This window comes from Vulpes vulpes, chromosome 11 (genome assembly GCF_048418805.1).
Source record: "Vulpes vulpes isolate BD-2025 chromosome 11, VulVul3, whole genome shotgun sequence".
NCBI classification, from domain to species: Eukaryota; Metazoa; Chordata; class Mammalia; order Carnivora; family Canidae; genus Vulpes; species Vulpes vulpes.
This window is the reverse complement of record NC_132790.1, coordinates 66,462,727-66,489,017: the sequence shown is the minus strand read 5'-3', so window position 1 is coordinate 66,489,017 and position 26,291 is coordinate 66,462,727. Positions and strand designations below refer to the sequence as shown.

Genomic DNA, 26,291 nt, shown 5'->3' with positions numbered 1-26,291 from the left:
TTACAGTCCCATTATTAGTGTAAGGGAATGTCTAGATTGCCTTCACTTGTCATCTCTTGCATTACCAATCTTTTTTCTTTGTAATTTGTTTTGTTTTTATATAAATTTATGTAATATATGCTAGGGAGAAAATACCAAGGGTTACAGAAGTGTGTAAAATGGAAAGTTCAAGTCATTTTCTTACCCATTGTTGCCTCACCTCTAACATTTTACTATTTCAAAATCTGGAAATAAGCATCTTTGCACATTTTTTGCATGTTTGTGCCCAAATTTCAACAGAACGATTCTTAAAAATGAAACTTCTGAGGTAAAGGATGTGAGTGCTTAAAATCTGGTTATGTTTAAGGAAAGACTAAAAAATTGTTATATATTGAGGGAAACTAAGGAAATAAATGTAATGTGAAATCCTAGTTTGGGCCCTGAAACAGAAGGATGTCAATGATAAAACTGGCGAAATTTAAATTAGGTCTTTATTCAGTTAATGGTTTTGTAGCAATGTTAATTTCTTATTTTAATAATTGTACTGTGATTATGTGTAATGTTAACATTGAAGGAGGCTGGATGAAGGATATATGGGAACTCTTTTGAGCTATATCTGCATCTTTTTGTAAATCTAAAATTATTTCAAATAAAAGTTAGAAACTCTAGTCAAGTATTGCCCAATTCTCTTCAGAACAATTTTATCTGAGTACTAGCAATGCTTTTCCCATTCTCTTTTCCCACCAATCTTTATATATTTGCCAGTATTTAAAAGGAGATATAAAATAACATGTTATTATTTTCATTTGCTGTCATTTATTTTTTACTTTCATGAGGCTGAGCATTGTTTACTATATTTACTTTGATGAGGTTAAGCATTTCTCAGTGTATTTAGTATTTACTGGATATGGTATTTCTTCTGAAAACTGCCTATTTATACCCTCTCCTGTTTCTTCCATAGGCTGGCTTCTCTCTCTCTCTCATTTTTTTTTTTTTTGATTGACTTGTAGGTGCTCTCTTTAGTTATTGATTGTTAATACTTTGCTAATATGCTGTAAACATTTCCTTAGTTTTCCTTTTAAATTTTTTGTAGTTCTTTTGTACTTAGATAATAAAATTTTTTCTTTTAGGTTTTGGAACTTTGGTGACATACTTTAAAAGACTGCCCCTTCATTAAAACAAAAGTTATAATTCATTTAGTCTTTTTTCTATTGCTGTTGGTCACACTTTGATGAAAATCTCCATGAATATTGCTTCCTTTTCCACCACATGTTTAGTTTCCTTCCCAGTAGAAGAATCCCTGAGACCAGTGATAGGAATACATCAGGTTGTTCACTCTCATCAGCAGTGCATGTAAATGCCACAGTGATAGGTGTTATCACATAAAGATGCTGTCACCAGTGTACATCATACTTTGTTGTTTTAATTTGCATTTCTTTGACTTGAGGTAATTGTCTATGTTTGAGTTGTTAATGTTTTCTTGTAAATTTATATGAACATTTTATATACTAGCAATTAAAATAATAATTTTTTGTCATTGTTTCAGTAAATGTTTTTACCAGCATATTACTTGCTTTTCCATTATTTTTTCCTGGCAATATGGAGGTTAAATATTTGTATGTGGTCACATCTGCATTTCTAAGAGGTTTTATTACTTAGGATGGACTTCTTCTTAGATAATAATGCAGAGGAGTGAGTAAAAAAAGAATATATAGAGGTAGACTGTCGAAGTATGAATCCTGGCTCTGTCATCTACTAGCTACTTAACTCTGTAAGTTCTCTATCTCCTGTTAAGTGGAAAGAATGGGAGTATTGCAAAATAAGATTGCTTTGACAGTTTGTGTAAAGCACATAATGTAGTGCTTAGAACCTAAGAAACATTTCACGAGTGTTAGCTATTATTATGGGACTGGGGATTTATTTTTATATGAGGTAGAAGGATAGGGTATAAAAATTTTATGCACCTTGCTAAGATGGGGTTCAGGATATGCTACCCCAAACATGGCATCTTGGTATATTGAATATTTCAAGCTCAATGAATTTGTGAAATGACAGGTACAGGAAGGATTTTCTCACTTTCCCTAGAGCATGAGGTTATAAGAGCCTCATGTAAGATGTTATCCCTACACCAGGAGGAAAAGAGCATTCTTTGATAGTAGAGGGAGCTTGAGAAGAATCTCGCAGTAAGCCTTGCCTTTCCACAGCTTACTAATCTTACCTCCTACACTTTCATGTACTGTCATGTTTTCCTATGACCTTCTACTTTTCAAACCTTGCTTAAACACTCTCAGATTTAACTGCTTCTTTGGACCTTCATATCCTTATTGAAGGCTGCCATATCACATAAAACCTATATTAAATAAATCTGTATGCCTTTTAGTTGTTTGTTTTTTAAAGATTGAATTACTTATTTGAGAGAGAGAGAGTACATGAGCAGGGAGAGGAGCAAAGGAAGAGAGAGAGAACCTTCAAGCCGTCCCCCTGCTGAGTGTGTAGCCTGAATTGGGGCTCAGTCCCAGGACCCCGAGATCATGACCTGAGCCCAATTCAAGAGTTGGATGCCCAACTGACTGAGCCACCCAGGTGCCCCTAAGTCTGTATGCTTTTCCCTTGTTAATCTGTTTTTTGTTACAGGGGCCCCCATCAAGAACTTAGAAGAATAGAGGAAAAAGGCATTATTCTTCCCCTACACTGCCAGTTATTCTAATACCATTTATTGATTAACAAGTAATGTTTCCCTTCTTTACTGTTTTTTAAATCTTTATAATATATAATTTGCCATCTTCATCATGTAACATGTCAAAATACCTACATATATATCTATTCATCTATCTGGTCTTAAATTTCATATTGGTTTAATTATTTTATCTTTAATATGTGGATTTGTGATCCTTCATTACTATAATTTTTTAAAAATTGTTTTCACAGTTCTCATCTGTTTACTTTTTCAGATTGTATTGTCATATGTGTGTATATATATATATCTGTATAATATATGTATGTATTTTCTGTATATTATGATTCTTGACCTTTTAAAAAACCTTTCTGACTAGGGAAGGACTGCCCCTTACAGGTAGCAAAGGGTACTTCTTTCATATGCAAATCAACCAGTTCCAAACCCATATCCCTCAAATAACTTCTTACCAAACTCTGAAATACCAAGCCAATATTTCCATTACCTTAAATTATCCCAAAATCAAGTACTAGGCAATTGGAGACCATTCCTATAGGCCAGAGCCCTCCAACATTGTTCAAACTAGCCAATCCTGAACTGTTCAGCCTACTGTACCTTGCCTTTCCTGTGGAAACCCCAATAAAGGCATAATTTAAATAGTTTTAACTACATAAAAATGAACTTTAGGATTATTTAGTGAAGTTCCAGGAAAAATTCTGTTGAGATGATGATTGGTATTGTAGAAAATCTATTTGTTAATTTAGGGAGAAATTATATATTTATAATATTAAATACACCCATGTAGAAACACAAATTGTCTCTCTATTCATTTCTCTTTAAGTTTTCTTTTTAAGATTTTATTTTATTTATTCATGAGAGAGAGAAAGAGGCAGAGAGACACAGGCAGAGGGAGAAGCAGGCTCCATGTAGGGAGCCCAACATGGGACTCGATCCCAGGACTCCAGGATCACGACCTGGACTGAAAGCAGCACTTAACCACTGAGCCACCCGGGCTGCCCTCTTTAGTTTTTTTTTTTTTAATTATTATTATTATTTTTTTAATTTTTTATGATAGTCACACACACAGAGAGAGAGAGAGAGGCAGAGACACAGGCAGAGGGAGAAGCAGACTCCATGCACCGGGAGCCCGATGTGGGATTCGATCCCGGGTCTCCAGGATGGCGCCCTGGGCCAAAGGCAGGCGCCAAACCGCTGCGTCACCCAGGGATCCCTCTTTAGGCTTTTTAATGCAGAATTTTACTTATTTCTAATTAAGGCTATCTCAGATACCATTACTAATTAGAAAAGGATCTCTTCGTCATTTTGTTGTCTAATTTTTTTGGCCTATATACAGAAATTATGTGTCTATGTATGGGTATCTTTTTTCCTAACATTTCACTTTTATTAAGGCCAAGAGTTTAACTTGTAACACTTTGAAAGACAAAATTAATGATCACTCTTCTTGATTTATACATTTATGTGTGAGGAAATTAGGCTATTATATTTTCTGATGAATAAATAGGTTTTCCCAAAATTATTGCAAATATTCTTCATAATAAGCAGAAAATTTTCATTAGCCCAGTTGCAGGATAAGTTGCTTACATTTTATGACTAGATGTCTAGATATTTGTGTTAATTAATAAGCTTGCTATTAATATGGAATTCATGTACTGCAGCTCACTTGATTCACTAGCTTTATATGCATCTTTCCCCAAAGATAGATATTATAATAGATCCTTACTTCTGGTTTCTAGCCCCAGGCAAAGAGAAATCTCTGAAAAGAATAGTAAGCAGAGGAACCCCTTGGGAAGAGTCACAGTCAGAATTCAAAACTCATTTAGTTTCCTTTTGGATTCTACTTCGTGGGCATCATTCATCTCTCCATAGGCCTGTGTTCCCCAAACTTGAATCATTCAGGTATCCCATCACCATTTTGCCATTTTTTATACTGTTAGTTACTATCGTTGTCTTTTGTTTGACTTAACCTTTTTCTCAATTTAATTTTTTTATTGAGGTAAAATTTGAACACTGAAAGATCTTAAGTGTAGAGTTTCATGAGTTTTTCTTAAATATATACACTCATGTAATTACCATCCCTAACCAAAATAGTGAATATTCTCATCACCCCAAAACGTTTCCTAATCTAAATTTTAAAATGTAATTTCACTGTTTTATTGTGCATTTGTAGGTTTCAAATACACAGAAATATATACTAATATATAGAGAAAATTATCCATTTATCATTTTCAATTATCAGTAGAAATCTTAACATAGAAATTATTTTCATACTAAATTTGATTACCCTGTGCTCAGAAAATGGAGGGAAACTGGGAAGCTACACCACTATAAGGCAGTGTTGTGAAACAGACTTCCAGGAAAGTGATTTTTTTTTTTTTTAAGATTCTCTTTTTAAGTAATCTCAACACCAAACATGAGGCTTGAACTCACAACCCTGAGATCAAGAGTTGAATGCTCTACTGAGCCAGGGGTCCCTGGGGAAGTGATTTTTAACAAGATACTCTTTAATAACTGAGTGACTAAACATGCTAAACTAGGTTGCAAGGTTTACCTCTTTTATCTTGAATTACACTCTAGAGGAATTCTATAGGATAACTACTAGCAGTAAAATACTAAAATTAGACAAGATTGATTAATTTTGGATAAAGCTTTTTATATACCATTTATGAAAGCAAGCAAAGATCCCTTGACTCAGAGTACCTGTTTTCTGGTGTGGATAATTGTATTTGCTCTTTAAATTTTATTAATTTTGTTTTAATTTTGTAAAGATTTTATTTATTTGAGAGAGAGAGAGAGAGAACGCAGACGCAGAAGGAGAAAGAAAAGTAGAGAGCTTGATGTGGGAGCTCAATCCCAGAACCCTGAGATTATGAACTGAGCCGAAGTCACTTCACCAACTGAGCCACCCTGGCGCCCCTATTGTTTTCAGTTTTATTTATCTAAATAATCTCTACACTCAACTGTGGGGCTCAAACACATGACTCCAAGATTAAGAGTTCCATGCTCTTCCAACTAAGCCAGCCAAACCACCCCTGCTCTTTTTTTTTTTTTTTAATTTTTTACTTAAACTCAATTGCCAACATATAGTATAACACCCAGTGCTCATCCCATTGGCTCTTTAAATGTTAAAAAAAAGTTTACTTTGGGACTTACATATTTGCTTAACCCTTTTTTTTGCTTTGACTTTTGGCCCATGGATCTAACTCTAGCTAGGTTGATCTCCTTGTCATTCTCATAAGATGGGCAGTGCGAGTGGGAAGACCTGGGAGAGGACAAATGTGCCTTATCTTCCCTGGAGATGAAGCAACAGTGTCCTAGTGTGAAGGTCATGCTATTCTCCAAGTTCACAGGGCTTGCCATGGAAGAGGTGTTGGCTAGCAGCTGGCTATAAAGGACATTGTTACCATCACAGGGCTGCAAGGGTGTCTGTTGCTGCTGGAGTTGTAGTATTGAGGGCGTGCTATAGAAGGTACAAGTGGAAAGGAATATTAGAGATGCTTTCTTAAGCCAATGATTTCTCCAGTGCAGTGATTATCTGTGAAAATTCAGGTTTCATTATGCACATGTGGTATTTGGTAAACAGAAATTTATGTTTATCAATGATTGTTTCTCTCTCTTAAGAATTGTTTTCATACTGGAATGCCTGGGTGGCTCAGCGGTTGAGTGATCCGGCTCAGGGTGTAATCCCGGGATCCAGTGTTGAATCCCACTTTGGGCTCCTTGTGAGGAGTCTGCTTCTCCCTCAGCCTGTGTCTCTGCCTCTCTCTCTCTCTCTCTCTCTCTCTCTGTGTCTTTCATGAATAAATAAATAAAATCTTAAAAATATTTTTTTAAAGAATTGTTTTCATCCTAATTACTAAAAGCAAACAAAAAGTTATCATTTTTGAATGTTACCAATTAAAACAATAGAAATGTTGAACAAAGTAGTTTTGTTTCTATATACATAATGGCCATTTAAAAATTCACTCAAGATATTAATTCAGTTGGAACTCAAGTACTTAAATACTTAAAATCTGGTGAAAAAGATTCCAGAAATTCAAAACTTTTCAGTCAGAACTCTCTATGTATTCTATTCTGTATTTTAATGTTGAGCAAGAAGGTAATAAAGAGAATTCTACAAAATGTGCTTGCTCTTTTGTTAAGAAACAAAAATCTCTTCAAGTTGAGTCCCAGTTATCACATAAGTTTCCAGGTATTGTCCTTTATTATTTGAACTAAAGGTTATGTTATGCAGCTTTCTTCCATTTATTTTGCTGATTATATTTATTACAACTATTATCCTTTCTCTCTGATTCAGAGACACATCAGTCACCTCTCCAACATGAAGCCACATATAAGATGAATCTGATTTTCTTCTAAAGTTTGGAATACTCCTCATCTACCATCATCTTTCTTATCCCATTTCATTAAAACCAAAAACATTGTGACTAATCAATAGAGTCATTATTGATTTAATGTGCAATAGGAATTTGAATAATGAGTTTGTATTTTATAGACTGTAGCTATTACACTAAATATTAAATGATCTTTCTATGCCTAATAGTAATAATTACTGTTTTCCTGTTTGCGAAGGGCGAGCATTATCACTGGAAAAAATACCGGGTCAGTGAAAATTAGTAGAATTAACTTATGACTTATTGGAATTCATCTATATTTTCAAATTGATAAACATTTGGCTTCTTCCCACAAGCCTTCCAACTTTTCATTTATATTAGACAGCACAAACCTATCGCCTTTCTTGAAGACCTATAAATTATTACCTTTTAATTCTTTAGAATTATAATAACTTTAAGATGATATTTATCCTTTTTGTTTATGTATTTAATATCTTCACTGTGATCCAAAAATAATTTGCTGTGTCATGAAATTCATATATTAGATACACATCTTAAATCTGTATGTCTCCTACATACTGGGGAATGCAGTCATACAGATCAAAGGGAGATAGAGCTTCCATCTCCTTCCATGAATCTAAGTGCAGGAGTGTCTTATTTCAATCTCTGGAATCCCCAGAGAGTTATTTAAAGACTTAGATCTACACAAAAATTTTGAAAGAATATTTTTTAAAGTATGCTTTTGCATAGTCTATGCATTCCAACATAGAAGAGAGATCATCTTTTGCAAATGCTTAAGATAAATGATGAGAAGGTTTGACATTGATCCATGGGTCAAAGAATCAGGCTGGTTATATTTACTACTTGAGTTGATAGAAGAAACAGATAATGAAGCTCTCAACATTCATTCTTTTATCCAGGAAAAATGTGTATGGGCACCATAACCATTGAATGCTCTTGTGCATCAGTTTTTTGGAGTTTAATTGGAATATAGGCATACCTCATTTGATTGCACATCACAGATGTCATGGTTTTTACAAATTGAAGGTTTGTGGCAACCTTACGTCAAGTAAGTCTATCTGCACCAGTTTCCCAGCAGCATTTGTTCATTGCATAAAACTGTCACATTTTGATAATCCTCGCAATATTTAAACTTTTGCATTATTATTGTATTTGTTATACTGATCGGTGTTCAGTGATCTTTGATGTTCTATTATAATTGTTTTTGGTTGTCACAAACCATGTCTATGTAAAACAATGAACTTAATTGATAAATGTGTTCTGACTGTTCCACTAACCATCCATTACCCTGTCTCTCTCCCTCTTCTTGGGCTTCCCAATTCTCTGAAACATACAATATTGAAAATAGGCCCATTAATAACCCTATAATGGCCTCTAAGCGTTCAAGTGAAAGGAAGAATCACGTCTCTTACTTTGGGGTGTGGTCCTGGAGACCCGGGATCGAGTCCCACATCGGGCTCTCTGTGTGGAACCTGCTTCTCCCTCTGCCTGTGTCTCTGCCTCTCTCTCTCTCTCTCTCTCTCTCTCTGTGTGTGTGTGTGTCTTTCATGAATAAATAAATAAAATCTTAAAAAAAAATCAAAAGCTACAGATGATTCAGCTTAGTGAGGAAGGCATGTCAAAAACTGAGATAGGCTAAGAGCTTGGCCTCTTACACCAAAAAGCCAAGTTGTGAATGCAAAGAAAGAGTTCTTGAGGGAAATTAAAAGTGTTACTCCAGTGAATACATGGATGATAAGAAAGCCAAACGGTCTTATTGCTGATCTGGAGAAAAGTGTTAGTGGCCTGGATAGAAGATCCAGCCAGTCACAACATTCCCTTAAGCCAAAGCCTAATCCATGGGAAAGCCCTGTCTTCAGTTCTGTGAAATCTGAGAGAAGAAAAATTTGAAGCTAGCAGAGATTGGTTCATAAGGTTAAAGGAAAGAAGGCATCTTTATAAAAGTGTAAGGTAAAGCAGTAAGTGTTGATATAGAAGCCACAGCAAGTTATCCAAAAGATCTAGCTAACATAATTTATGAATGTGGCTCCATTAAACAGCTTTTTTCACTGTAGATGAAATAGCCTTATATTGGAAGGAGATGCCAACTAGGACTTTCTTAGTTGGAAAGAAGTCAGCGCCTGGCCTCAAGGCTTCAGAGGGTAGGCTGACTCTTGTTAAAGGCTAATGCACCTGGTGACTTTAAGTTGAAGCCAGTGCTCACTTACAGTCCAAATATTCTAGGGCCCTTAAAGAATACGCTAAATTATCTATTATGCCTGTGCTCTATAAATGGAACAACAAAGCCTGGATAACAGTACCTCTATTTACAACATGTTTTACTGAATATTTTAAGCCCACTGTTAAGATCTGCTGCTCAGAAAAAAATGATTCCTTTAAAAATATTACTGCTCATTGACCATGCACATAGTCACCCAAGAGTTATGATGGAGATGTACAATGAGAGTAATGTTGATTTCATACCTGCTAATTCAACATCCATTCTGCAGCCCATGGATCAAGGAGCAATTTCAACTTTCAAGTCTTATTATTTAAAAAAATAAATTTTAAAAGGCTGTAGTTGCCATAGAGAGTGATTCTTCTGATGGATCTGGGCAAAGTAAGTTGAAAACCCTCTGAAAAAGATTCACCATTCTAGATGTCATTAAGGACATTTGTGATTCATGGAAAGAGGTCATAATATCAAGATTAACAGGAATTTGGAAGAAATTGATTCCACCGTCATGGATGACACTGGGTTATTCAAGACTTCAGTGGGGGAAGTAACTGCAGATGTGGTGGAAATAGCAAGAGAACCAGAATTAGAAGTCAGCCTGAAGATGGGACTGAATTGCTGCTATCTCATTATAAAACTTGAATGGATGAGGAGTTGCTTCTTATGAACAAAGAAAGTGGTTTCTTAAGATAGAATCTACTCCTGGTGCGGTTCCTGTGAAGTTTGTTGAAATGACAACAAAGGATTTAGAATATAACAAACTTCGTTAATAAAGCAGTGGCAGGGTTTGAAAGGATTGACTCCAATTTTGAAAGTTCTGTAATGGGTAAAATGCCTTCAAACAGCATCATGCACTACAGAGAAATTGCTTGTGAAAGGAAGAGTCAGTTGATGTGGAAAACTTCATTGTTGCCTTATTTTAAGAAATTGCCACAGCCAGCTCAGCCTTCAGCAATCACTGATCAACCCCGATTGATCAGCAGCCATCAACGTCAAGAGAAGACCCTCTATGAGGAAAAAAACTAGGATTTGCTGAAAACTCAGATGATGGTTAGCATATTTTTTAGCAATAAAGTATTTTTTAAATTAAGGTATATACATTTTATAGACATAATGCTTTGCGTGCTTAATAGACTACAGGATACTATCAACATAATTTTTCTATGCTCTGGGAAACCAAAATATTCATTTGACTCACTTTATTACAATATTCACTTTGTTGCAGTGGTCTGGAACTGAACCTGTAATATCTCCAAGGTAGACCTGTATGTCAATTCTAGGAAATCTTCCTTAAAAACCCTATGTTCTCCTCTTGCTAAAATATCCAGTAACTTTAGGAAAAACTATGGAAACTGGAATTGTTTGCAACGGACTTAGATTTTTAGAGTTTTCAAGTAGAGATCAAATAATCTAATTTACTGGTACCATTGAGTCAGATAAACAACTGTGACATAAGTTCTACTTTTCATGGAGGTCTTTACTCCCTGGATACTGTGTTTCCATTAGCTTTTAGGATTCTTAATCTCTTTATAGATATAAGAGAAACCTGTCCTATTTTTAAAAAAAGCCTGATTTTGTTATGTTTTACCTCTTATATAGTCAAAGACCATTAAAAAAATTAAGTCCAAGACTTTAAAATTTATCAGTAAAGTAGCCAATAATAGAGCTTCTTGAAGTGTGCTGTTACTTGTATCCTCAGCCTGGATTGGGAGATATCAATGGAAAGTCTTTCATGCCTTCTATTTAAGGTGGTCTAGTGGTCAACTTCTATTTTTAGGGAAAATACTCTCCTCTGTCTCAGCTCACTGCTTGAATACACACTACAGTGTTTTCTCTGCTAAGCCCCTCAAAGCAGAGAAATCCACAGTGCTTTAGTGAGAACTTACACATAGCTAAAGATAGTGCAGAGGATAGCAAGATATTTATAAGTCATATTGCCAGAGACCAATCTCTGATATTGTCCAAATCTTACAGGAATACTGAGCTCTACCAAGAGTGACTGGACTGGAGCATGTGGTAATTGACTGACATTTATGTAAGAAGCACTAGATTTGTATTCTCTCTGTTAAAATCACGTTTAAGATAGGACTAGAGAATGATTATTTTAACTTTCTCCTTTTTCAAAGAAGAGTGAAAAAGAGTAAATCATTGACTAGATACTAGATACTAGATTTGTATTCTCTCTGTTAAAATCATGTTTAAGATAGGACTAGAGAATGATTATTTTAACTTTAATAAGTAAATCATTGACTAGATACTAGATACTAGATTTGTATTCTCTCTGTTAAAATCATGTTTAAGATAGGACTAGAGAATGATTATTTTAACTTTCTCCTTTTTCAAAGAAGAGTGAAAAAGAGTAAATCATTATCTAGGCCCGAAGACTTAACTTTATTATTTGTACTCTCCAGATACTCAGATTAAGTAATAACCATCATTTAAAATGCTGCATGAAACTAGTTTTCATCCTTATTCCAAGCGTATCTTCCCAGCAGGTTTTCCAAAGGGAAATGAAAATATTGGCTTTTCCTCCTATATGATAACTTTTGACAAGGAGTTTGTGTATATTATTCAAGGCACATATTCACGTTTGGAAATTCTGTCAAAGTAGGCAGCTCTTTAGTGATCATTGACTGACAATTACTCTCAATGGAAAGTTACAAAACATATTTATGTCTTCTATGAACATAAAATGCTGAATCAAAATTGTATGCCCTCAGATTTAACACAAAGCTGTTCTTAAAAGTAAAATGGTTTTAATTTAGATGAATAGTGACTTAAGGAAATGGGCAATGTCAAGTTACTTTATGAAGATTATATAAATCTGATGTAAACACAATTCCTACGGATTATTTTGGCAATCAAAGGCAATTCTGTCATTTGCCATTCCAGTCAGCAATCCTAATTACCACTAAATATATAAATATTTTTTTCAGTAGATGGCATTTGCTCTCTATACATATGCCTCTTGTAGATGCCTCTATATCTAGCAAGAAAAGAATTAACACTTGTTTTGGTTTCTTTAAAATCAATGACAGTATATAGCATTTTATTTGGATGGATGGGTGTTGACTAGACTAATGCCTAGAAAACTCTAGTTTGGGTCAAGTCACCTGAAGAGCTTACTTAAATATGGATTTCTGGGCCTCACTCCCTGAGTTTCTGATTCAGTAGGCCTCAGATGAGCATGAGAATTGCCTGTCTAATAAACTCTCAGAGGCTGCTAATTCTGCACATAGCAGAAGTCTGAATAGCATGAGGCTCAACAACATAGGAGAATCAGATGTGGAACACAGAAAGAGAAGTGGAAGGGATGAAATACATAAAGATTATAAGTATCTACTTGTGGGTTGAATAGTAGCCCCCAGAAAATATGTTCTCCAGGAACCTCAGAATGTGACCTTATTTGGAATTAAGGATCTTTGCAGATGTAGGTAAGGATTTTGATATGAGATCATCCTGGATTAGGTGGATCTTAATCCAATGATGAGCATCCTGAAGAGTCTCTCCATAAGAGACAGACTTCTATCCTACAGAACAATAAGTAAATAAATTTCTGATGCTTTCCCAAGTTTGTGTTAAATTGTTATTGCACCCTTGGATAACAAATAAACTCCCATAAGTCCAACCATACCAAAACATCAAGTTCTGCCATATGCTCTGAGGAGAAAGGATAGAATTCTGATACTAGCCCAGTGGATTAGTGTAACAGGTTAGACAACAGTTGAATATTGACTAATTGTTGAGCTCTGTTAGATATTTTCTGGGATGTTATTTAATTTCATCTTACCCCCAAATGCTTTAAGGTAGTTATTTTTTAGCAGTAATTATTAAAGATCTTGAAATACAGAATGGTCATTTAGTCAGAAAATACTTATTACATGTCTGCTTTATACCAGGCTCTTGCTACATATTCCAGTGGTAAGTGATTTACCAGAAGTGATACAGCTAGTAAGTACCAGGGATTAAATTCAAATCATGATCCTGTCATTCCAAATTCAATGTTCTTCTCCATCATATATTTTATCAAGGCTTGGAGCTGGAATGTACAGGGCATTTGGCAATACTGACTACTAGTTCATTTTGGCTGCTATGGAATATTTAAAAAAGCAGAAAGGAATTTATTATCTCTAACAGAAATCTCATTGATTTATGGAAGGTATTTAACATTATTTCTTTCTATTAATATCTATGAAGTAGTTTGTACTTTGTTACCTTAATCTTATTTCCCCTTGTAGCAACCCTTTTACTTTAAACTCAAATATGCATATAATTTAAGCTGATCCTTAATAACAAGATAGAAATAATAGCTCTACATTGTCTTTGGAGATGTAGAACAATGATTTTTAGACAATAATATTTCCATATACTTTTTACTTTACTTACTTTCCACAGTGCTGGAAAAAGTGCTTGAATATTACCTTGAGGTTAAAGATCACACACACAAAAAACCCACCTATTTTTTAACATCATAATAATATGAATTCCCTGAGTGTTTCATACAAACTTCTTTTGAATGATTATTAAGGTATTTAAGCTGTTTAATAATTCTTTAAGAGTTATTAAATTCAACCTTCATCTTATAATTAATGCTTTTGAACATACAATGTGAATGGCACTCTGCTAGCTGCTAAACATTTAGTACATTAACAAAAAAAGTGTTCCCACCCTTACAGTGTGGATGCTTGTATCAAGATCAGTAAAATTAAGATCAATGTAACCGTGAAAGATTTAGACAAAATGGGCTAAGAAACTGCTCACTTTCACAGGTTAAAGTGAAAAGATAAATAAAAAGAAACTAACAAATATTAAGGTGAAAGTTGCATTGAAGTTTTATCTTGGGAAATTAGGGTAAATTGTATGAATTTGTTAAAGATTTAACTCAACAACCATGACAGTACAGAATGGACAGTAGCACTGGCACTATTTTTTCCTAGTGATAATTTGTTTTGGTTGTATCTTTCTCTGAACATTTATTCATTCATTTACTCTCCAAACACTTCACAGGCACCTATAGCATACAAGGTTTGGCATGGAGACAAATATATTATCCAGTGAGAAGATAAGTCACGTGTACTATTAACTAAAATGTACTACAGTGACTCTGATCTAAATGACATGGATCATAACTCTTATCATGGATTGGTTCATGGGTAAATGTAAATTCTATATCTATGAATTAATTACAAATTTTATTCAGCTATCTTTTGGATTTTGATTTCTTATTTATTGCATTTTAGCCAGTGACTTTGGTCTGTAAAATAGAGAATTTACTTTAATACTTTTGAGGCTTCCTTTGTGACCTAGTAGCTGATCACATTTGTAAATGTTTCAGGCTTGAAAATAATACATATTCCTTAATTATTCAGTGCCAGTTTCCAGTGCTAGTTTATCAAACTTCTTATTTGTGTTACTGAACATTACTGTTTCTTTGCTAATTTTTTTGCTTTATCATTTTCATATGAAAAGTAAATTAAAATATCTCATTTTAACTGTAGATTAGTCAGTTTCTACTTGCGATTCTTTTCTGTTTTTTGCTTTATATATTTTAAGGCGGAGCTTCTAGGTATATATAGGTCAGGACTGTTATATTTTCTGGATGGATTGTTTCTTTTAGCATTAGATAATAACCCTTTTTATCTCTGATTATGCTTTTTTTTCTAAAGTAACATTGCTATGTTGGGTTCCTTTTGTTAATCATTTATATGTTATATTCTATCTCTTTACTTTCCATTTTTCCATGTCACCAAATTCTTTAAAAACTATACCTTATTGAGATGTAATTTATTCACTCTTTTTTAAAAGATTTTATTTATTTACTTGAGAGAGAGTGAGAGCCAGAGAGATGAACAGTGGGGAGAGGCAGAGAGAGAGGGAGAAACAGACTCCCCACTGAGCAGGGAGCCCGATGTGGAGCTTGATCCCAGGACCCCGAGATCATGACCTGAACCAAAGGCAGACACTTAACCTACTGAAACACCCAGGCACCTTAATCACTCTTTTGAAGTATGCAGTTCAGTGGTTTTTAGTATGATCACAGTTTTGTAGTCAATACATATAATACTTCAGTATATACAGTCAATACAATATAATTTTAGAACATTTTTTCATCACCCCAAAAGGAAACCTCACACCCATTAGCAGTCACTGCCCATTTCCCACCTTTCACTAATGCCTGGCAACTACTAATCTATCTCTGTCTCTATGGATTTGCCTTTTTATGGACATTTTGGATAAGTAAAATCATACAAGATGTAGTCTTTGTGTTTGACTTTTTTCACTTTTCACTTAGCATAATGGCTTCAAGATTCATCCATGTTATAGTATTTGTCAGGACTTTGTTGTTTTTAAAGGTTAAATAATATTCCATCATATGGATAGACTACATATTATCTACCCATCGATGGACATTGGGTTGTTTCTACTTTGGGGCTGTTATGAATAATGCTACTAGGAACATTTATATACAATTTTGTATGGACATAATGTTTTCACTTCTCTTGGATGTATACCTAGGAGTGGAATTATTGAATCATAATATAATTCTACATTTAACATCTTGAAGAACTGTCAAACTGTATTCCAAAGTGGCTCCACCATTTCACATTCTTACCAACTGTGTGAAGGTGCTGATTTCTCCACATCCTTCATCTCATCTTCACTTAGATATTAAAATCCCAACACTTTGCACCTATCCTGGTACATTTTTGTAGGCCTTCACCATGTCAGTTCCTATCTGTATAGTTTTGCACTCCATGTGTTTCTGGCATCTGAATAGTTCTTAAAGGTGATTTATGTTTTTAAAACTTAGAGGTTGTTTAACCTAGTATTATTATGTGTTTAACCTAGTATTACTATATTATTATGAGTAGTATTAAGTGAGAAGGGGAGTGAAATGGGAGATGGGCATTCATATTGGATTAGTCTACTATTCCTGGAAGTTGCACAGATCAGTGTAATTGTAGTGACCTTTAAGTGGTGTAATTGTAGTGACCTTTAAGTGGTTGAATTGGGGTTTCAGGTGTGGTTGAGAGCTGTGGGCCAGAGTTTATCTTTTGGACTAAATTACTTGGACCATAGGGGACCCATTATCTTACTGAACTCATCTAGTCCCAGTTTAACTAACTCATCTTTTTGTTGTTATTTTATAGATGCAAGTTTCCAAAAACACTACTGAAAAGAAGCAGCCCAAATTTAGAAGAAGGAAAAGGTATGTTTTTTATTGAGAAGTATTATGATAAAGTTGAAATGTATATATTAGATTTAATTGTTATGACATTTCCCCCTGATTCTTGATTCTTTTTCTCTAAGGAAGAATTAAAATTTTCTAAAAGAATTAAAGTATAAGTAGTAGTCTTAGAAGTATGGAGAAAGGGCAGCGCTGGTGGCGCAGCAGTTTAGCGCCTCCTGCAGCCCAGGGAATGATCCTGGGGACCCTGGATTGAGTTCCATGTCAGGCTCTTTGCATAGTGCCTGCTTCTCTCTCTGCCTGTGTCTCTGCCTCTCTCTCTCACTCTCTCTCTCTCTGTGTCTCTATGAATAAATAAAGTCTTTAAAAAAAAAAAGTATGGAGAAAGTTTTATGTTTATACAAATATGTTGAAGCAGAACTGTTGAAGATTAATATCATGGGAGCAAGCAGATGAGAAGCAGGTGCTTAGTTTAAAAATAGTGCAAACCAGAAACAGACCTTTATAATGAACTGATAAGCCACTGATGGCAGGTTTTAGTGTTTATCATTGAATCAACCATACAGTTTATTTACTTATTTTTTTGATGAATGATAATCAGTGCTGTATTAAAAGGAGTCCTGCTCAAAGACAAAGTCTGACTCTGGTGTAACAGTCCTTCTCTTATTCTTTGTCCATTTTCAGAAGACGGATAATTAAATTTTTAAAAAGGACTTACTGCCTTATCTTAGTTATGCTTCATAGTAACCCCATCAAATAGGTAGGGGGTGTATCATAATCATTTCTGTTTGAAAGATGAAAAGTTTATGACTTAGAGAAACCAAATGGCTTTCTCAAGATCTTCTGGTTAGAGAAAATGTGTTTGAACAAATGTTTTCTGACTCTAAGTCAGCAACACAGTATGGTGGGAGAAGCATGGATTTTGCAGTCTGACAGAATTTAGCTGTGTCATGCTCAACCTTTTCCTGCACTGTCAAATTTCTCAATTTCTCAGAGCCTCAGTTTCTTTATAAAATGAGAGTAGCAATTACTTATTAGGTTTTTTGGGGGAAAGATTACATGAAAAAGCCTATATAAGGTACTCAGTGACTCATTAGTGATTTTTACCTAGTGAGAGCTCAGATCAATATTATTTCCCTTTGATTTTTCACTGTATCCTGCTGTCTTACTGTATAAAACAACCAAGGAAAAGTGCCTCAAGATAAAGGAATATATTCATAATTTACAATTATCAATGAATATACACAAATAACCATTTAAATATACATGATTGGTCTTTTGAAACTAAATCTGTCAAATTCATTTTCTAGGAAAGCTATTTTAAAATGCTCTTTTGAAAATGTTTGTTCAGATGATGCCTTATCAAAGGAAAACATGGGTATGTGAAGACCTCTCCTGCTTTTAGTTCTTTTGCTTCTATTTAATTCTACCAAATGTAGTTGTAATTTTTGAAAAGAAAAAAAAACATTTATATATATATGTGTGTGTATGTGTGTGTGTATATATATATATATATATATATACACACACACATACGTATATGAGAACTATTAGTAGGTCACTTTTGGTATTGATTTATATCCTAGAAATTTTCAGTTGTCTTTAGGTTTCTATTCCCATGAATTAAATTTTTCTGGCTCCGTCATGTATTTAATAAAAAAAACAGGGATCCCTGGGTGGCGCAGTGGTTTGGCGCCTGCCTTTGGCCCAGGGCGCGATCCTGGAGATCCGGGATCGAATCCCACGTCGGGCTCCCGGTGCATGGAGCCTGCTTCTCCCTCTGCCTATGTCTCTGCCTCTCTCTCTCTCTCTCTCTCTCTCTCTCTCTGTGTGTGTGTGTGACTATCATAAATAAATAAAAGAAAAAAAATTAATTAAAAAAAACAAACACCAGAGGTTGTGGGAAGAAATACCAGAATCAACACATTAAAATCCCAAATCTCTCCATTCCAAAATTATTGGGGTCCTGGAAGTGCCAATGGGAGAGAAAGAAGAAAAGCAGCAGCCTGGGGCTTCCAGCTGAATTAATTGTCATTGATATTAGAACACAGTAGGGTAAATGTGGAATGCAGAGAGAAAGTTTTAGTTTTCAAAAGCACTTTACTCTTCCTTCATTTTCGTTTTTCTTGAAAAGCAGGTAAATGCTTATTTGCAAGATGGAACTTTTGGCAGCCACGCAAAGAGGTTTCAGTCCATTAAACCCCAAGATGTTATCTGAACCATATTCCCTCTCTTTTGTGGCTACCCCCAGGTCCTATGGCACTGTGTTTCAACTGACTAAGCCATTCATCTTTAGACCTATTAAAAGAAAGTAGCCAGAAGAAGGACAGAGTAGTTATCTTTTTTAATCCTTCTGTTCCCCTCCTAAGCCAGTAGAAAATTCCGTAGTTTCTATCTCAAATTTATTCTGCTGCTACTTTCCTGCTAACCCAGTGCCTTTTCTTAGCTATGTTGTCCCTTTGCCTTACACAATTAGTTCAAATATTCCTGTAGAAAGGCAAAAGTCAGCTTATCCCTGGACTGAGTTCCCACTAGGAGACCTTGGTATTCAGCTGAGGGCTCCAGTGCTAGGGTCCTTCCCCATCCAACTCATGGGGCTACTGCAGAAGAAATCCATCACAGCTAGAAATCCATTGTCTGGAAATCACTCTTCCGCATAAATGAGTGAATACATCTCCATAGTTATCCACTGACACCCTTTCAGTAGTCTCACATTCTCTGTGATTCTCAAGTCTCAATAGTTAATTGTTCAAATCATTAACCTAATCTATGTTTTACTCCTCTATCCCATTTTGAACAACTAAAAAGCAGAAACATCTAATCTACTGTGTTCTTTGCAAGTGCTGACTAGTTAACTACTTCTTGAAAGAGTGGTTCTTTATCAGTAGATCAACTCCCCTCGGTTTTTTTTAGTCCTACTTATATTTCAGTGGATTCCTTGATCTAAGTCTCTGATATCACTTCTTTTCTTCTTGGCTTGAAGTAGGATCAGTCCTAGATCAAGTAAAAATTATACCATCTTCTTCATGAATGTCTGCCCTACTTTTTGGAGCCACTTTAATTTAATCTCCCATCAGTTTATGCCGAGATTTGCTATTCCTTTCTGGATTTTAAGCCCTACCATTTGCTTTTCTTTCTTCCTTAGTTAGAGATCAGGAGGAGAGCTAATTAAGTGTATCTACCTTACCTGTCCAAGTGTCAGTTGTTTCATCTGTGATAAAGACATGCAGTAGAAGCCCTTTTATCCAACAAGGAGAGAATATCTGGAAATTAATAGACAAGTTGAGGAATCATTAAATAATGTAAACTGTATGCCCAAGGCTATGCAGATTTAATCTAAGAAATAGCTATTTGTGGAGCATATCTTTGTTTGGGGAGAATTACTACCAGGAATATTATGAATTACATTTGTATTGTCCCTCTAACTCATCTTTATTCAGTGTTTAGGGACAAGAAAATTCATCTATAGTGATGAAATAATAATACCAATAGTAATAATGATAGCCAACACCTATAACAATAACTATGTGTCCTCACTGTTCTAAATGCTTCATATATATTTATTTAGCCCTTATAAGATCTATATGAAGTAAATAAGGTAGATATTATTATATTTCTCATTTTATCAGTGGGGAAACCAAGACACTTAAGAGGCTATATGGTTTTTCTAAATCATGTATCTTCTTTAAAGTGTGCAGCTCTTTCCTTGGTTGCTTTGAATATCAAGAATCTTAAAGCTAAATATGTTGGGTTTGGGCACAATACTTGTAGTTGAGTTAAGCAATTTTAAGATTTCACTATTACTCTTCTATATCCCCTTAATGAATTGATTTTCAATTTCTTTTTATCTTTGAGTTTTTGTTATTTGTATTGTTGTATCATTGTTTTTTGTTGGTAAAGGATTAATTTCTTTTGGGGTAGTAGACAGTTTATAGAAGTTTAAATAAATAAAAAATTGGCATGTTATCCAGGTTCAACTAATAATCTATGGCATTCATTAATAAATTAGCAAAGGGTATATCCATCAGTTACCTGAAACAGATAAGCATGGGAAAAGATGGTTAATACAGGAAAGGTCTATATCATGGGGAAAGCCCTAGGGAAGCTTAAAGGCCTTAGGGGCTGGGGTTGGGAGGTAGAACGGGGTGACAGGGAGAAAGGTGATTTCTTGCTGCTCAGGACAAACTTTTCTCACCTACTCTTGGTTTAGAGTTACCTTTAACCTCTGTACTAAAAGGTGGGGTTGGCCCACATGCCCCTTTCCTAGAAAACTCCTTGCCTCCTGTTTCTGTTTGTGTCTCCAGGAATGGTGCTCTCCTCTTCATTACACTCCAACTTGTATTTTACTCACCTCTACCTTTAAATTGTGAACATATAAAAGGAGTGTTTGTGATTACTTAATAACAAAACAAAACCCAAGTACTTTTTCCTCTTCCTCACCCTCCTGTATACAAACACCTTCAAAATTTCAATATTGAAATGACCCTGAAAGTTTATTGAAGGTGATATTTTTCAGTGCCAGCTTTGGGGTAGGTAGCCTAACCAGTAGCTTCTTTATATAGGGAAATAAACAGCTTCTTTAAACATTTAGTAGAAAAGTAGAGATTGGAGAAAACTCCAATAATATATATTTAAAGACTTTTAAAATGCAGCTGATTTATTGACACCAACAATAAGTTATTTCTTATTACGAGTAGAAAAACTACACAGATTATTTTATAAAAATTCATTTTTAAAAGCCTGATATGGACTTCAGTATAAAAGATACCTCTTACTTTTTTTTAAACTTTCTCTGAGTAATGGAATAACTGTAATGCTACCACTTTACTCTAAACAACAAATTGAAACAAGTCAGGGAAGTACAGGATAAACAGTATAGATAGAAGATTATTGGTCATACAATCAGCAAAGGCATTCATTCTGTCTCTATCTTTGGAGGATATCATTGGCCAATTTTGATAACCTAGTTTGTGGATTACAGTAACTGCTGTTTCTCGAGAATTATTTTTGAACTCCATTGGTTTACAATATAGGAATACCTATTTAGAAAAGCAAACCTCCCATTGCTCTGGAAGCAGAATTTGACATCAATCAAGTTGGTGTTATGAACCCTGGTTGATTTATGAAGTCATCCATTACTTTGTCTACCCTTTGATCAAAAGGCAGTGTACATATTTTTCCAGATCACTTGAAAATGGAGGGCCTACAATGCCATTCGGCAATGACATTCATTATCATAAATTGATTGTATTTTAGCCTAGCCTTAGAAATATAAAGATGTTTGTATGCCATTTTTCCTTTATAACATAGCTCAAAATCCATCTTCTCAACAGTACATTAAATGTCAGTATCAATTTCCATAGACTCAGAATCTAAAGTAGGAAAACACAGTATCTGTGAGTGGCATTAAGAATCAGTGTGAAGATAACCACACTGTCTGTTAAGTAACAGGTTACTAAGTAGGAAATCTATTATAAAGAGAGGTTAATTCCATTAACAAAGTTGCTTCAATAAAAATATACATAATTGTAGAAAATTCTGATTCAGTAGGCCTGGGTTGCATTCATCTTTTTTAAGTAAATTCTCCATGTGATTCTTATGCCTACCAAGTTTTGAATACCATTGTTTTAGAATGTAATAGTTCAAATTCTGTGTTCCTGTGCTTTAGCAATTACACAGAACATATATCTATGTGGGCAAAACTAACATGTCAGTTACAGTTTTTGTTGTGTTTTTAAACCTAGGAACTGGTTCTATGATATGCAAAGGGCTTACCAGAGGCTACTTTCAAACTGTTTTTGAAAGAACTCTTCCACAGAGAAAACCTAAGTTGACTGGGAAGAGATGATGTCCAGGAAGGCTCATTGGTCTGTGCCTACACTCTTGAATCCTTTGCCCTTAGGGACTGACATTTGTTGATTGAATATAAAAGTACTTGGGCCAAGTGATAAGTATTGACGAAAAAATATTTTTGTAGACAAAACTGTGATGTGAAAAATGTTAATAAAAATTTTTTAATACTGTAGTGACAACCAAGAATAGGAAAGTTTTCTATTTCATAGCCTCCCATGACTTTATTTAATGCTATTATTTAATAACGTTCTAGGAGAATTTTAAAATTTCCTTCTTATGAGTAAAAGATAAGAGAAAATTATCAACAAAGAAGATTTAATAAAACATGGATTCTGGGATCCCTGGGTGGCGCAGCGGTTTGGAGCCTGCCTTTGGCCCATGGCGCGATCCTGGAGACCCGGGATCGAATCCCACATCAGGCTCCCGGTGCATGGAGCCTGCTTCTCCCTCCGCCTGTGTCTCTGCCTCTCTCTCTCTCTCTGTGACTATCATAAATAAAAAAATAAATAAAAAAAAAAAAATAAAACATGGATTCTTTTGAACTGAAGGAAAGAAAACATAAAACTTTCCACATTAACAATCTCTGTTTTTCACCTTACAACATAGTGTACAAGGATACCTGTGTGTGTGTGTGTGTGTGTGTGTGTGTGTATGTGTTCACACAGACATAAAGGGATGCATATATTGTATGCATTCTTCCTAAAAATAACTAATTAGAAAATTTTAAAATATGTTCAACAATTAAATTAAAACTTAGTGCTGAGAATGCCTTGCTTCCATATTCACTGATAATATTTTAGCTTGAAAGCATATGTCCTGCTTGCTTGGGTCTATTTTCATATTCCATTAACTTTTAGCTGTTCTACCTAGTGTGATTTTTGGTGACCTGCCAAAGAATGGTAGATAATAGGAGGTGGTATGTCAGATTTTTGTCACCAGAGTAAAAAATGATGAGGTATGTATTCATGGCCTTTATGTTTGAATCACGTTGCCTTGGAAGGACATCTCAGATGCTCCATCTGTCTCTTGTGCAGGACAGCAGGACACATGTGGTCTCCTTTCCTTGATATTTACTTCAACAGGACTATATCAAACAAAAATGTTTATATTATTTGAATCGGGAATTCAACTGCATGTTATTAATCAGTAGTTGAGTCTATAGACTCAACTATAGTGTATATAGTTATATAATGGTAATCTATTTCTTTTGTGAGGATATTATTACATCTTACCAAATTCAGTGAATTCATGTCACAGTAGCACACACGCAAAAGAATTTTGTAAGTGTGGTATTTAAAAAAATGTATATAATCAGATTAAGCAATTAAGATGTGCTGGTATTTGGATTAGGAAGAGATTAGCCTGTGTTTAGATTAGCCACTTAATTACATGATTTTCCCTTTTAACAGTAGTTTTAATACTTTGCTGTAGGGATGGCAAACTGAGGCCCACAGTCCATTTGTTATTCTAAATAAAGCTTTATTGGAACATAATCACTTTCATTTGTTTAGGTACATGTCTGTGGTTTGTACCATAACAGCAGAATTGAGTGGTTGTGACCGAAATCACAAAGCCTGCGATATTTACTCTCTGTCCCTTCACAGGAAAGGTTTGCTGACCCCTGGTTTATATAAAGCAATTTAGTTTGGCCCTGACTGAAAACAAAACAAAACAAAACAAAGATACTTCTAGTGGGCTTTTTGTGATCTACATATAGCAAAAATATCACCTACATTTTTAAGGGAATAATTGTGAAATATTTGCCTGGAAATCCATAATTATTTTGCATCAAGTAGAGGCCATATGTGAAAATTATTAAAAAATATATTTTTTAATCTTGTAGCATTTAGATGATTTTATCTTTTGGGGTGGTTAAGATTATGGATTCATTTGAATTAACTAAGATGTAATGTTTTTTACTACATTAATGATGTTTTTTAGTTGTCTCTGAGGCAGAAGTTTTACTAAAAGAGTTGGAGCAAATGCTACAGCAGGCGCTAGAGCCCACAGCAGCACCTGATGAGTCTGAAGAGGAGCATGGAAAGGAAGTAAATGCAGGAAAAAAGGTAGCCCTGGTAATCATGATTAGGCCTAAATAGCAACTTCAGATTCTGTAAATGGTAGAAACTGTTTCTGCATGTACATTTTAATTAGGTAGAAAACTTTTTTTCCCTTCTGAAATTTGAGCCCTTGATTATACTAAAGTGAATAATAAACTAGTAGCCTGTTGAAAAGTTAGAATGCATCTATCAGTCTTTGAATAAAGTCTGTGAGTGGAGAAGCCCTTTGTATTCCAGATCTTTGAGGATCTGCCACTGCAGAGAGACCTCTCCACTGCTGCTGATCTTCACAGTCAGAAGGGGCCAGAATAAGAGCAGCTTGCTAAGAAACCTGCCCTGCCTGGTTCATGCACAGGGACAGCCTCTGTGAGGACAAACCTCATTATTGACACACTGGAGGTAGAATTTTCCAGTTTTGTTCTTTTGGCCACCTCTGTTGGGCTAAGAAAGTCCATGGGTGCTTACTTTACTCAGTATTTGTATGTGACAACATAGGTTTTAATTTGGTTGACAAACTGCTCGGCACATCAGCTCCAAGTTTGTGCAATAAAATGAGGGTACAAGCCTAGGTCATTAATACAGAGCAGCAGTGTGGTGGTAGGCTTGAGAAAAATAAGTCATAAGGCAGACGCTTCCACAAGGCAGTACAGCTGTTCTCTAATAGGAAGAAAAATGGAAGCAAGAAGTCCTGTATCCTTAAGGTTTTGTTCATTCTGCATTCATTCATTTAAACGTATACAATGCCTGGAACCAAGAGAGTACAATGGTTAGGAACACTGACTGTGGAATATAATATCAATGTCCCAATCCTAGTCCTGTCATCAAGGACTTGTGTAATTTGGTACAGTTGCTTATCACATGCCTCAGAGGATTTTGGGGGGGTTAAATAAGGCAAATCAGGAAAAGTAGTCTGTATGGTAACTGACACCTAAGGTTAGCTGTTATTATAGACGAGAATTGGCAATGGCAGCCACTAGAGAGAAGGGCTGAGATTTCCTTTCTTCATTTCATTCCCACATTGTCACTTTGGAGCAACTACCCATTCCCAAGTCTGTCCCTTCTCAGATGCTGAAAAAGGTGGATTTGTATATGGGCAAGGTTGTTTACACACTTTGGCAGACTGCCCAATTGCATGATTTTCATTCAAAATTCCAAAAAGAAAAAGAATGATTTATAAACACCCCCGTATTGAGTTAGAAATCAGAATATACAAGATCTATAGTTAAAGAGATCAATACCCTAAAAGAAAATAAAATTAATGCTAAAAACTCTTACCAAGTTGAAAAACATAGTTTTCTTAATTAGCACCGGCAATATCAACCTATATCTGAATTTGCGTGGGTTGTGAATGCCATTTTTCCAATTAGAGTTCCTTTTTGAAAAAACTTATTTTCTCTATTGGATCTTACCTTTTATAAAGCAAGATCTGTAGATTGGTGACACATATATTATATACATGTAATTAATATACAAATTACTCTTTTCTAGCAAATGTGTGCTTTGTGTGAGCACCATATGGTTTTGTGCAATGTTTTTTCAGTCTTTGCAGTTTGTCTTTTTAAAACTACAGCCAGGTTGATTTTTATTGAGATGTCCTGGAGCTTTTACAGCCATAGAATTGGCTTCTATTTTACTATTACAACTAGTAACTTGATAGAACAGAAAATTACTTCTGATTTTTATTTCTTAAGGTAAAATACATAGTTTTAATATATCACCAGGCAGGAGCTTGCGTTTTGTTTTTGATTCTTGTATTATTTTATGCTTTCAAGAGCCATTTAGGAATTGTAAAAATTAACCATTTTAACTTTCTGGCAGGCAGGTGAGTGCCTCCTGTGGACTGGTTCATAAGCCATTCTCCACACTGAGCTTTGTAAGTCTGGCATTCACATCAGGTTCAGTATATTTAGGGCCTTGTTCACTTTTAAATGAGGAGAATAGCGATGAA

The 26,291-nt window shown here is 34.9% G+C and overlaps 1 protein-coding gene across 3 annotated transcripts in view; it reads left to right on the top strand.

Moving 5' to 3' along the window:
- Window positions 1-26,291, top strand: part of ZCWPW2 (zinc finger CW-type and PWWP domain containing 2) — a 127,026-nt gene that overhangs the window by 86,724 nt on the left and 14,011 nt on the right. For 2 of the 3 annotated variants that reach the window (XM_026006370.2, XM_026006369.2), the window contains exons 7-9: window positions 16,393-16,451; window positions 17,741-17,808; window positions 24,225-24,349. In XM_026006370.2, the coding sequence (XP_025862155.1) occupies window positions 16,393-16,451; window positions 17,741-17,808; window positions 24,225-24,349 (252 nt within the window). Of the gene's footprint in view, window positions 1-16,392; window positions 16,452-17,740; window positions 17,809-24,224; window positions 24,350-24,580; window positions 24,743-26,291 lie in introns of all 3 variants that reach the window. The other variant, XR_011995245.1, reaches the window with a different exon arrangement.